The following is a 13,331-nucleotide window of genomic DNA, read 5'->3' as shown; positions in this document are numbered from 1 at the left end:
TTACAAAGAGATTTTCTTCTTGAAAAGGACCCTTATCAGGGCCTCTTTCATTTCTCTGTTCCTCAGGCTGTACATGAATGGGTTCAACATAGGAGTGACCACTGTGTACATCATGGCCATGACAGTCTCCTTCACAGTAGAGTTATTAGCTGATGGATATACAAAGAGACCAAAAATTGTTCCATAGAACAGTGAGACCACAGATAGGTGGGATCCACAGGTGGAGAAAATCTTTTGTATAACCCTAGCAGAAGGAATCTTTAGAATGGAGGAGACAATTTGTACATAAGACACAACAATAAGTAAGAATTGGATGACCATAGTGAGTCCTCCTAAGACTAATATCATTAATTCATTAATATGAATGTCAGAACAGGACAACTTGAACAGGACAGATATGTCACAGAAAAAGTGGCAGATCACATTGTCTTCACAGAATGACAATCTAGCTAAGAGTAGAGTGTGCAACATGGAATACAGCAAGTCAAATATCCAGGACATCAGCACCAGATACACACAGAGCTTGAGACTCATGATGCTGGTGTAATGCAGAGGGAAGCAGATGGCTACATAGCGATCATAGACCATGTCCAAAAAAAAAAAAAAAAAAAAAGAAAGCTCTCTAGGTCACCCAAAACCAATAAAAAGTACATTTGTGTTAGACAACTGGAATAGGAGATGGATGTATCCTGGCTCTGCATGTTCTGAAGCAATTTGGACATTGTGACAGAGGAAAAGCAGAGATCAGAGAAAGACAAGTTGCTGAGAAACAAGTACTTGGGTGTGTGGAGATGGAATTCCAGTATTAGAGGTTGATGATGATGAGGTTCCCCAGGATGGTGGTGAGGTACATGGCCAGGAACAGGGCATAGAACAGGTGCTGGTGCTCTGGGGGGGGGGGGGATGGGCAGTCCCAGGAGAAGGAACTGGGAGATAACGGTTTTATTGTTCATTATCATTCTTCGTCTCCAGTATTCTAATGAGTGAATAGCATTGTCCTTTAAAGTTCAAAATAAAAATGAACATTTATCTATGACGTATGTTCTACATCAATGGATCTTCCAGTCATCATAGCAATTATATTTTCCTCCATTAATTAATTTATTCATTCATTTTAGATCCAGATCGCTGCCCCCCTCTGGATACCCACTTACACAGTCCCTTCTACTCTCCCCCATTTCCCCTCCCCATCTCATCTGAGAGGGTGGAGCTCCTCCTCCCCTCCTAGGTATCACCCAACCTGGCACTTGAATTCTCTGTAGGACTGTCCACATCCTTTTCCATGGAGGCTAGACAAGGCAGCTCAGTTAGGGAAGTTTGATCCATAGACAGCCAACAGCTTTAGGAAGAGCCCCTCCTCCATTTGTTGGTGGAACCACATAAAGACTAAGCTGCACATCTGCTACCTATGTGCAGTGCAGTGGGGGGCTAGGTCCAGTCAGGTTATGTTTTTTGGTTGGTGGTTCATCCTCTGAGAGTCCCCAAGGGTCCAGGTTAGTTGACTGTTGGTCTTCTTGTAGAGCGTCTGTACCCTCCAGTGCCTTGGGTCCTTCACCCAACTCTTTCATAAGACTCCCTGAGCTGTGTTCAATGTTTGGCTGTGGGTCTCTGCATCTGTTTCAGTCAGTTGCTGGGTGGAGCCTTTCTGAGGACAGTTATGCTAGGCTCCTGTCTGCAAGCATAACAGAGTATTATGAACAGTGTCAGGGATTGGTGCTTGCCCTTGGGATGGGTTTCAAGTTGGGCCAGTCACTGGTTGGTCATTTTCTCAGTCTCTGTTCCATCTTTGTCCTTGCATTTCTTGTAGAAAGGACAGATTATGAGTCCAAAGTTTTGTGGGTGGGTTGTTCTTATCCCTCCATTGGGGATTTGACCTGGATATAGGAGGTGGCCACTTCAGGTTTCATATGCCCACTCTAGGAGTCTAAGCTAAAATCACCTCTCTAGATTCGTGGAAGCCATTCTCATCCCAGTTCTCTGGCAAGTCTTAGAGATGGCCCCTATCCTTCACCCCCACCAGCTGCTCATTTCAATTTATTCTTTTGGCCCTTTGGTTCTGTTTCCTGTCTCTCCGCATGCTTAATCACACCCCCCCCCCAATTTCCCTCCCCATACTCTCTCCCATCCAGTTTCCTCCCTCCATTTTTCTCCTACGACTATTTTATTCTGTTTCCCGTGACAGTAATTATAATCTCATAACTCTTAATGCTTGTACTCATTACACTTGTTAATAATTTTTCAACATTTCTTTCTTCTTTTTTTTTTGGTTTTTTAAGACAGGGTTTCTCTGTATAGCCCTGACTGTCCTGGAACTCACTCTGTAGACTAGTCTGTCCTCGAACTCAGAAATCTGCCTGCCTCTGCCTCCCGAGTGTTGGGATTAAAGACGTACACCACCATGCCTGGAAAGTTTTCAACTTTTAATAGGTTCCAATATACCATTCCTTTCTAGACAGTTTTATGCCATTTCTACCTAGATACAAAATGAACTAATGCTTTTCCCTCCTGCTACCTGCTCATCCTGGGTAAGTGTTGTTTTTTCATTTGTAATTCGCTCTGTTATTTTATATATTGGTATTCTTGAAGAATTTGCTTAAACTCTCCCATCATAGTTTCATAAAAATTTCAGGAAAATATCATATATCCCAGTGCCTAGGTTTCCACTTCAAACTTAGATGTGCATGTCATGTAACATACAGATTTCTGTTCTTCTGTTAACTAACCATCTTACTTCCATTGCATGTATGACAGGCATCAGAACCTCAAATGGCCCAAGTGAAATTCGTATCTCCATTTTACCATTTCCAATGCATTCATCATTCTCTTACCTCTTTAGTCTGCCATAGCTTAGTTTAAAACAATCAGTTTTTTTTTTGTCAGAAATCTGTGAACCCCCAAAAAACTGTCCTGATAACTCTGGAAATTCATGTGGATTAACAGCAAGACACCTGCCTATTTTCTTGAGTGTCCCCAGCTCTGCTGAAGATGAGTCATAGCTTCTGCTTCATGATCCTGCTCACCTTCAATTTATTTGCAGACAAGGAACTAGATGCCTCTGTTCTCATTACCTGTCTCCATCATCCCTACTCAGACACCCCTCTGCTGCTATCCGTCGGCCTTAGGAGTCCTGCATTTGAGTGGAGTCTAGATCTTGAATAACTCATTAAAGATAGTAATTACCCATGACCTTACTAAAAACAATTTACCTTAGGGATCTCTAATGAAAACAAACTATAGTCACCAATCTCTCCTTTTTTATACTTATGGTAAGGAAGAATTTATACAATAACAACAACAACAAACAAAGCAATGAAATCACAACAATAGAGTAAAAAATAGCATGGAAGGATGTACACTCATTCCTTGTTTAGGAAACAATCAAGACTTTTGCTTGACTGGCTCCCACTTTATCAGAATAAATCCTAGTTCTTCAAATGTTTCCTTATCAGTCTCTAACATTATCCATTCTGTGTCCTAAATCACATGAATAACCACACACACACACACACACACACACACACACACACACACACACACACACTCACCCTAGACATGTCATTCTGTGATTCTGGGCAACACTGTCTAATGAATCTGTCACATTTCTAAATCTGACAAAACAGAAGAAATGCCAACAGACCTCAACAATTTTCTCTGAAATGATGTAACATATTCTGACTGCTTGCATCGTCGCAGATTGACAGTGTTTGATGTAGCTGAATTCAGATTGACAGTGTTTGTTTAAGCTGAATTCACTTAAACATTGTGGATTAAAATTACAGAAGGGAAACAATGTATGAAAAAACCAAACATAACTTAAAACTATGTTATCCTTATGTGCCCCAGATCAGCCTCAAATATACAACCTAACATATGCCTTTGTGTTCTGAACACTGTGATTACATGAAGGTGCCATGATGCCTAGTTTCGGCTTCTCCTGCAATGAACACTGCTTTTGTGTTTTACATGCATATGTGCAAAGATCAGAATTCAGAAAAATCACCATCAACTACTACCACTGATGGGCCAGTGGACTTCATACCTTCTTTGAGTGTTAATCCTATAGTTCTCTAATGGAACAACACATGAAAATCATAAGGGAATTGTTTCTACATCTTTCTGTCACCTTGGATTCTGTAGAAGCACTTTGTTTGGTTGAGTAGCGTTTAATGTACATTGACATGAACACATAAATGATATTAATGTCACCTTGATGGACTGCACTTAGGAATACTCTCATTCAATATCAGTAAAACAGAGATTTGCGAACTGTACAGATAAAATAGATCATCATATGTGTTCAGAGTTTATGAAGACGCTACACGTGAAGGTATCGTGAACAACCTTTCAGCAGTACATCACTGAACCCCACTTCATAGGGCTGCTCCTGTGTTGAGACAGTAGGATTCTGAGGGAAAAAATAATTTTAAGGAGCCCATCAATATGAAAGGGGTTACAGGATGACCATGAAAAAATACTTGCACAGTGTGGTACAGTCTTGGAGAGAGAGAAAAGAAGAATGTTATCATACCCCCCAAACTGTCCTGTATCACACTGGAGATTCATGTGGGTTCACAGGAAGACAGCTGCTTATTTTCCTGAATGTACTTGCTCTGCTGAGGCTAAGTCAAAGGTTCTGGTTGATGATCCTGTTCACCTTCATTTTAATTGCTGACACAGGAATAGCAGCCTCTGTAATCATCACCTATTTGCATCATCCCTGCCCACAACACTTGTTGCCATCGCTTGCCCTTATGGGTCCTACATCCCAGAGGATTCCAGATCCTGTATAAGGAATTAAAGACAAAATAATTACCTAAGGCCTCTCTAGGACCAATTTACCTTAGTGACCTACAGTGGAGACCAATTATAATCACCAATCCCACCTCCCTACACTTAGAGGAAGGTAGACTTAAAAGAAAAACAAGAAAACTAACAAAACTAATAAATAGTAGCACCAAGAGAAAAAAAAAAGCATGAAAAGATGCATACTCATCGTCTGCTTGAGTAATGAACAGGCCTTTTGCTTGACTGGAGCCCACTTTATTACCGGCGAGGAGTGACAAAAGATAACTGAAAACCACCTCAGCTTACCAGCCATTATTCTGATTGTTAATACTTTAATGTGTCTCAATCAAGAAAAAATTACACAAAAAACATCAGTAGTTTTTATATTTTTGGTTTTGAACCTAGCCTTTAACTGCTGAGCCATCTCTGCAGCCCATCCAACAGCAGTTTTTAAGCAGAATGAGACCAGATAAAATCATTTTGCCTTTCTCACTGAGGCACTCATAGTCCCTCTGGTCAGATTCAATTAGCTTTCAGGAAATGGTGACTGGATTTCTGGGGCATTAGACAATGACCTACCCCAGGACAGGTGACTTTCTATCTTCCTTTTACTCCCCTTCATGATTAAATCCTATAACAACCCCCCTCTTCCCTAGTAGTGTGTGTGTGGGGTGGTCATCCTTGCATTCTCTGACAGTAACAAGCTCAGATATAGCATCTTGATACAATGCCCTGTCAAACAGGAAGTACCCAGGTACTTCCCAAGCCTGGGTCAGTTCAGCTGTGAGAGCTAATGGTGATTGTAATGATCTTTGAGATATGTCAGGATGAGGTTGTTAATTTTTTTTCCTGATATCCAATATGTAGTTTAGGTGACCCATGTACCACCCTTATTCAAAATTAAAGAACACCTGAACCTCCTCTCCCTGACAATGACCACAAGCCCATCCTTTGTATATTTGCCACATTAGGTCACATTTGGGGTTCCATGGTGCCCTGGCTTGTGGGAATGATCGAATGGACTACATGATTATGATTGTGAACCTTGAGCTCTTGGAAGAGGTCCAAATGCTGCACCAACAATTTCTCCAGTCCCCACAGAGCCTTCACAAACTTATCCTAGGGCTCTCAATGTCAGTTTAAACATCTGGCCATTACTGTGCTACTTGTGCCCCTCCTTGGGTCCCCTCAATTGGGGATGAGGGGCATGAATTCTAGAGGCCTATTTCCCAGGCCCATAGGGCAGATAGACATTACTAATTACTCTCTATTTGGGAGCCTCCTCTATGTGCTCATAATAGTAGATATCTGATCTTATGTCTATGCTCTGCCCCTTGATGGAGAAAAATCGTCCCATGTCATTAAGGCCCTTAAGTTGGCCATGCAGGTAACAGGAGTGTCTTGGGCCCTAAAAACTGATAATGGCTCTGCCTAATCCTCTAGACAACTTGATGATTTCCTGATATCCTGGAAAATTGATCACACCTTTGGCATTCCCTACAACTCACAAGGACAGGCCATTGTGGTGAGGACCAACAGATTTCTAAAAGCCCTACTGGCAAAGGTCACATTATCCGAGGCTAAGCCTGACCTGCATCTGGCCTTGGTGAAAGCCCTTTTCCACAAGACTTTTCTTATCTTTGATGATAAGGGCCTTAGCCCTGCTTATAAACATTTATCCTCAGTGTCCACAGCACTCCTCTCCTCCTGGTTAGGTGGAGAAACTCTCTTACCTCACACTGGCAGCCACCCACCTGTCCCCCTCCTGACACAAGACTGAGGTTATGCCTGTGTTTTTCCTCAGGGATGCACAATGCAGATATGGGTGCCAGTGAGAGATGTTAGACCTGCTGTGGAGGACCTCGAGAAAACCCCCATGGATGTTGGGGGGTCTAATTTTCTCTTCATTCTACTCTCTTGGATATGGGTGAGGCGTTATGGGCCCTTGTGCCTTTGCCACCCCTATTATTGCCTTGAACTCAGGTTGCCCTGGGTACCCTATATTTTTTATGACCAACAGCACAGTGGGACTTCCACTCATGGACCCTATAGATGCAACTCAGATGATTACCAGCACTTGAACTGTAGCTAGAATCATCTGTTTTGTGATAGAAGCTGAGGGATTCCCTTGCATCCAACTTAAGAACCCTACAATGGGATTTTCATGGCAATAAAACTGTGGGAAGAGGCTGGGTATGGAGATTCTTTCCCCTGTTGTTTGTTCCTAAGCTGGCCCTGTTTCCTCTCCATCTCAGTGGGGTATCTATCATGCTACTGTTCCTCACTGTCTCTCTACAAGTAGACTGCCCACCATAGTCAAACTTCCAATCCTGTGGGATCATTGTCAACCCTACCCCCTCTGGCTGAGTCCAGGATTTTGGGGAACATACTGTTAACTCCAATGATTCTTATGTGTCTCCCTATACCTTAGGGCTATGGTGCTTCCTACCAGATGAGGACCAGCCATATTTCTTTAGAACATCCACCCAGACTATATATGATATCATTCTGGGAAACAGGGGCATTTGTGGGGTCCCTGGATGTATCAACCTACACCCCCTCTTTCTGTTAAGGGTTGGTAGTATCTTAAATAGGGCTTTTAGTGACCCATCTGGCAATGGTATGAATGTAAAAATAGTTAAATTTCCCAAATTATTTAGGCGCCTACCCCAGTGTAGGGTTATGTTGGGCACACAACCTCTCTTCCCAAGGCTTCTTGGGAAGGTGGGATGCAGGGAGTTTGACTGTGTTTATTCCACACCATGTCTGGCAGGTGTAAGGCTGTAGGGAAGCACTGATCCACTGCTCAGGGTGGGAAAGCTCAGTCTGAGTTGTAGGAAAGCCAGAGGCTGGCTTGGGAGTCCCAGGGCCTGCGAAGAGGCTGGGGCCATATGGTTCTCAGATATTTGGACACTGAGGTGCTTCTGGGAGCTGCAGAAGAGCAGAGACTGGATTTGGGTGCCTGTGGGCTCTGTCTTGCCTAGGGCCGGGGTTGGGGGAAAGGGAGGATCTGGCTTGTTCCACGGGGAATGTCCTTGGCTTGGTGGCAGTTGTGGCTAAGAATATAGAGAGGCCTTCTATAGGAGATTAGACTGTTGTTCTGTAGCAAAGGCCTTCTCCATGGCTCCCCATGGTAGATCTCGATGAATAGAGATAATAGTTCATGGTTCTGAGACATTTATTGTGATGGCAGAAAGTTGATGAATAAAACCATACCCCACTTCTCAGGGTGGACCTGAGATTAAGTATCTTTTTAAGGGAATGTCTGGGAAGGGAAGCATATTGGCAACATCCTCTGGGCCTCTACATACCTCATTTGCATGGAGATCTCTGTCTTGAGCTTATGTGACCACAGGTCACATCTCTTTTCCTATTGTCTTGGTCTGAGATGATAGGGATGCTTCAATACATGTGGAAGGGTTTGGGGTGTTGCCCTTACATGACTGATGGCCACAAATCTATGAGGAGTTGAGGGTACATGACAGGAGCTTGGTGCCAGAAGCAGGCAAAGTTCATACCATTCCTTCAGGGTCCCCAGGACTTCAAGCCTTCAGGTCAACCAAGGACCAGGCTTTCTCTCACGGTCCACTGCTCCTCACCCCGGTATGTCTTCACTCCCTTCCCCCCATGCTCCTTTCTTCTAACAAATGCTTCTGACCTCCAAGAAGTGCTAAACTGTTTTCTACCATGACATCTAATGACATTCTGGTCCTACCACACCAAATTGACCATCTTCCTATGTGAACCTGCTGAGACATGGATACCTATGACTAATGCAATTCATTTCCATGGTATCACTTTGATGTCTAAAACTGACTCACAACCCCTACTACAGGTCAAACAAGAGTGTGGCATCACTGTGTCCACAATTAGAGCCATCTTGGCAGCTGTAGTGGGGACAACTACAATAACAGTGGCCTATGAAAACAGTAGAAACGTTAGACAGAGTAGTATTCCACTCTGCTGATGCCCTCCAGGCATAGGAGATGCTTAATTATCTTTACTAGGTCATCCATATTTTACAACAGGTTGACCTGTTGAGATGGTACAGGACATGTCTCTTCTTGCCTATGACCCTAGGTTTAGGTCTTTCTGCCTGACCCCCTACCAGGTACATAATTTCACCTCAGATAGGCTGAAGTTGGTCTATACACCAAGAAGACATGGTCCACCAAGTCCCTCAATTATTCTATAACATTCAGGGAACAAATAGTTAAACTTCACTAGACCTCCAGCTATGTCCTTGAAATGAGCTTTATCACTAAAGTATGAGACCTTAAAGTAAAGACCTTAAAAGGATCTTTAACCCCTCTTGGATGGACATTTACACAATATTAGGGGGTGTTTGGTTTGTAATCTTTCTCTATAAGTGTCTTATGCAGCATATGTTGCTCCAGTGTTCCATCAATAAGACCATGCTCCAATTGTTGATGGCCCTGAACAGGGCACCACTCCGGAGGTTATAGATACAAAGGCCTCTGAATAGGCTGACCTACTCCACATGGGCATGTTCTCCAGGGAGGCTGATCTTCCAGAGCCTGTAGTAATGATTGGAAAACCCCAATAGCTGGGGCAACTTACGACAGGCATAGTTCCTTATGCTGGTGGCCTCCTGAGGTGGGGTCAACAAGGTCAGAGCATAGAACTCTGGCTCCCACAGAGCTGGCAACTTTTGAAAGTAACATTGTGGATAGTAAAAATAGTGAGTCAGCATGTTCTGACTAGCAGTGTGCAATGGCCCATACAGGTGCAGCAGGCACTCCCACATTTATGAACCCCAGAGCCTGCCTGATACCTGGGGATGAACAAAGACAGAGCTTATGACCAGAACAGCCAATTGGCTGGTGCCAGCTAAGTGGAACAAGCATTTACACACTGAGGAGACATGGACAGATGGCACAAAGGCACTCCCCACTACTACAATAAATGAGTCTGCTTCTATTTCTCACCTGGTCCCCAGGGGTTCTATCATTGATTCCACTCTTTACCAACTACCACCAACTACCATGCTAAGGGGCTTAGGGCTAGATATGACAACAGTACAGTCATTATTAAACAGAATTCTTCTGGTATCAAATGGGAGCAGATGCAGAGATCTATACCCAAACATTATGTAGAAAGAGTTCAAATTGGCAGCCTCCACTGGGTTCCTCACCTCAGAGATGGGGGAACCCTGTGGAGGGTGAGGAAAGATTGTAGGAATCAAAGGGGATGGAATACACCAGGAGAACACAGTCCCACACTATCAACTAAGCAATGGTTCACATGGGCTCCCAAAGTCTGATAAGACAAGCAGGGATCCTTCAGTGGTCTCTACTAGGTCATAGGCCTATATGTTAGGTCTCTTAACTTGGTGATTTTGTGGTACTCCAAACAGTGGGATCAGGTTTATCTCTGAGTCTTTTTCCAGATTTAAGAGTCTTTTCCTTTTATTGTGTTGTCTTATCTTTGAGGGCTTTTATCTTTTCTTGCTGTATATTGTATTGTGGTGTTTAGTTGTCCTCTTTTGGAGGCCAGGTCTTTTCAGCAGAGGAAAGGGAAGAGTATATTTGGGGAAGAAGCATAGAGGTGTGGAGGAAGGGGAAATTGTGGCTGACATGTGTGGTATGAGAGAAGAATCTATTTTGCATAATAATAAAAAGAATGTAAGGAACAGAATCTGATAAAACATTGGCTTTTACTTAATGATTACTTATAATCACACTTTTTTTTTTTTTAAATGAGACAGGGTTTCCATGTGTAGCCCTGGCTGTCCTGGAACTCATTCTTTAGACCAGGCTGGCCTTGAACTCAGAGATCTGCCTGCCTTTGCCTTCCGAGTTCTGGGATTAAAGTTGTGTGCCACTATGCCCAGCAGAATCACACATTTAAGGCAGAGGGTGGCATCACTGAATCTCCAAGGTCCCCTTTTCGCATTGAACTACTTTTTAAAACTCCCTTTTGCAGATGGGAATATTATGTAGTATGTACTTGTATGTGGGTTCCCTAGGAAGGATAAATTTTGTAATATTAATAGCAGTATATTCACTAAATAAATTTAAGTAAAAATCCCAGAGTTGCCATTATAAAGGTATTTTCTTGATAAGAACGTTTATAAGGGCCTCCTTTATATCTCTGTTCCTCAGGCTATAGATGAAAGGGTTTAGCATGGGAGTCACCACTGTGTACATCATGGCAATAGAAGCCTCCTTTGCTGTAAAGTTATTATCTGATGGACATAAGTAGAGACCAATAATTGTCCCATAGAATAGTGACACCACAGTCAGGTGGGAGCCACAGGTAGAGAAAACCTTGTAGATGGCCCGAGTAGATGAAGCCTTTAGAATAGAGAAGATAATTTGTACATAGGACACAACAATGAGTAAGAATGGAATGACCATAAGGGGCCCTCCCAAGATATATATCATAAGTTCATTTATATAAATATCAGAGCAGGCCAACTTGAGCAGGGCAGACATATCACAGAAAAAGTGGCGGATCATGTTGTCCTCACAGAATGACAACCTAGACAAGAGTAGAGTGTGCAACATGGAATACAGCATGTTAAATACCCAGGATATCAGTACTGCACACACACAGAGCTTGAGACTCATGATGCTGGTGTAGTGAAGGGGAAGGCAGATCGCCACATAGCGGTCATAAGCCATGACCACAAGGAGGAAGATTTCCAGGCCTCCAAAAAGATCAAAAAAGTACATTTGTGCCAGGCATCCTGCATAGGTGATGGATGTGTCCTGGCTCTGCATGTTCTGCAGCATCTTGGGCATTGTGACAGAGGAAAAGCAGAGATCAGAGAAGGACAAGTTGCTGAGAAACAAGTACATGGGTGTGTGGAGATGGGAGTCCAGGTGAATGAGGATGATGATGATGAGGTTTCCCAGGACGGTGGTGAGGTACATGGCCAGGAACAGGGCAAAGAACAGTTGCTGCTGCTCTACGGGGATAGGCAGGCCCAGGAGGAGGAACTGGCTGAAGAGAGTTTGGTTGCTCTTTATCATTCTTCCTCTCCAGTTTCCTAATGAGAAATCATCAGATTCTTTAAAATAAAAAAGTCAACATATATCTAGGGAACATATTCTACAACAATGGAGCTGACCATATTTGTAGAAATTATAATTTTAAAACACCAAATGTCTGTACTCATTAAAATTACTAATGCTTTTCCTTAACTTTTCTTTAAAATATATGCATCTCTAATTCTTTTCTAAATAGTTTCATACACTTGTACTGTGATGAAAAATTGGACTAATTTTTCTTTCTCTTGCTTCAAGTTCATGTCCATCTTCTCCTGTCTCCTGATGCTTCTCTTCTTCTTGTTGTTTGTAATTTGGCCTGTGCAATTTTATACTTTGATATTTTTAATGAATTTGGCTAAATGTTGTCAACACAATTTAATATAAATTTTAAGAAAATCTCATATATTCCAATGTGTTACATTACAAGTTCAAAAGCAGACCTGCATGTCCCTGTAACATACAGCTTTCTGCTTCACTGTTAACCAATCATCTTCCTTCCATTGCATGTATGACAGGCATGAAGCTCAAAAGCCCCAAGTGAAATTCATGGTGTCACTTTATTATTTCTGTAAGCATTTCTTGTTCCCTTTCCATTCCAGTCTCCATAGAACCACAAAAACCAATATGATTTTCATCAGAAATTTGTGATTTTAGAACCATTCACTCTTTCCTTAACTTGAACTGTTGTTATATATTCTACAAAGTCTCTTCTCCATTCTCCTATCCATCCATTCCTCCCTGTGAGATTTTATTCATTTATCAGGACCACCCCTTATCTTTATTGGAATATAGAAGTAGATTCAGTTCACACCCATCTTCTCTTGTCTCCTGATCCTTCTCTTCTCCTTCAACATGTGTCATTTACTCTGTGGCATTTTAACAGAGGAGATCCTTCACATATTTTGATTAATTATTTAGATCATCACTCTTGTTATGAGGATAAGAACAAGGCTCCTATTGGGGACACAAATGCTCTTTTGTCATCTCACAGGTGATAGTTGTACAACCCGCACGGTTCCACATGCTTTCCTTTTATCATTCAATGCTGGGATCAATCTCTTCACAACCCACAGTTTAGAGTTGCTTGTTTTCTGCCTCTTATTTCCTCCCTTCTGTTTCCATTTCATTTGGTTCATCCTCACTCATATGTAATGGTTATTGCTTATCACATACATAACTAAACTTACCCTGTCTTCCCGTACTATGTGATACCTTCAACCACGCTTCATAGCATCCTATACTTACTTCCCATGTAATTAATATTCTGATTATGGCTTTAAACTATCTTCCCATCAATGTAAAGTTTATGCAGGAAAGGTCACAAATGCCTTCATTCTATTTGGTTATTTACAATCATTCATAATCTCCAAATAGGGTCAATACCTATCATGTTGCATGTATTTGGCCAGTGAAAATTTGTTACCTGTAGCTCAAACTTCTACAGATTAGTTCAACCTCAAAGGTAGAAAAAATTACCATTTAAATATAAATACTTGAATACTTATCACTAAATTTTACACTCTATAATGA

General features: G+C 42.2%; 1 protein-coding gene and 1 pseudogene across 1 annotated transcript; both read right to left on the bottom strand.

Annotated features, from left to right (window-relative positions):
* On the bottom strand, window positions 1-959 carry LOC110288123 (olfactory receptor 1468-like; annotated as a pseudogene).
* A 9,888-nt stretch (window positions 960-10,847) lies between these two features.
* On the bottom strand, window positions 10,848-11,783 carry LOC110288122 (olfactory receptor 1468-like). Its single transcript, XM_021154561.1, has one exon. The coding sequence runs from the start codon at window positions 11,781-11,783 to the stop codon at window positions 10,848-10,850; it is 936 nt and encodes a 311-aa protein (XP_021010220.1).
* Between the last annotated feature and the right edge of the window lie 1,548 nt (window positions 11,784-13,331).

The sequence above is a fragment of the Mus caroli genome, unplaced genomic scaffold (assembly GCF_978045245.1).
Source record: "Mus caroli unplaced genomic scaffold, Mus_caroli_1 scaffold_13, whole genome shotgun sequence".
Lineage (NCBI taxonomy): Eukaryota > Metazoa > Chordata > Mammalia > Rodentia > Muridae > Mus > Mus caroli.
Note: the sequence above shows the minus strand (reverse complement) of the source record. Positions and strands in the feature narration are given on the sequence as shown.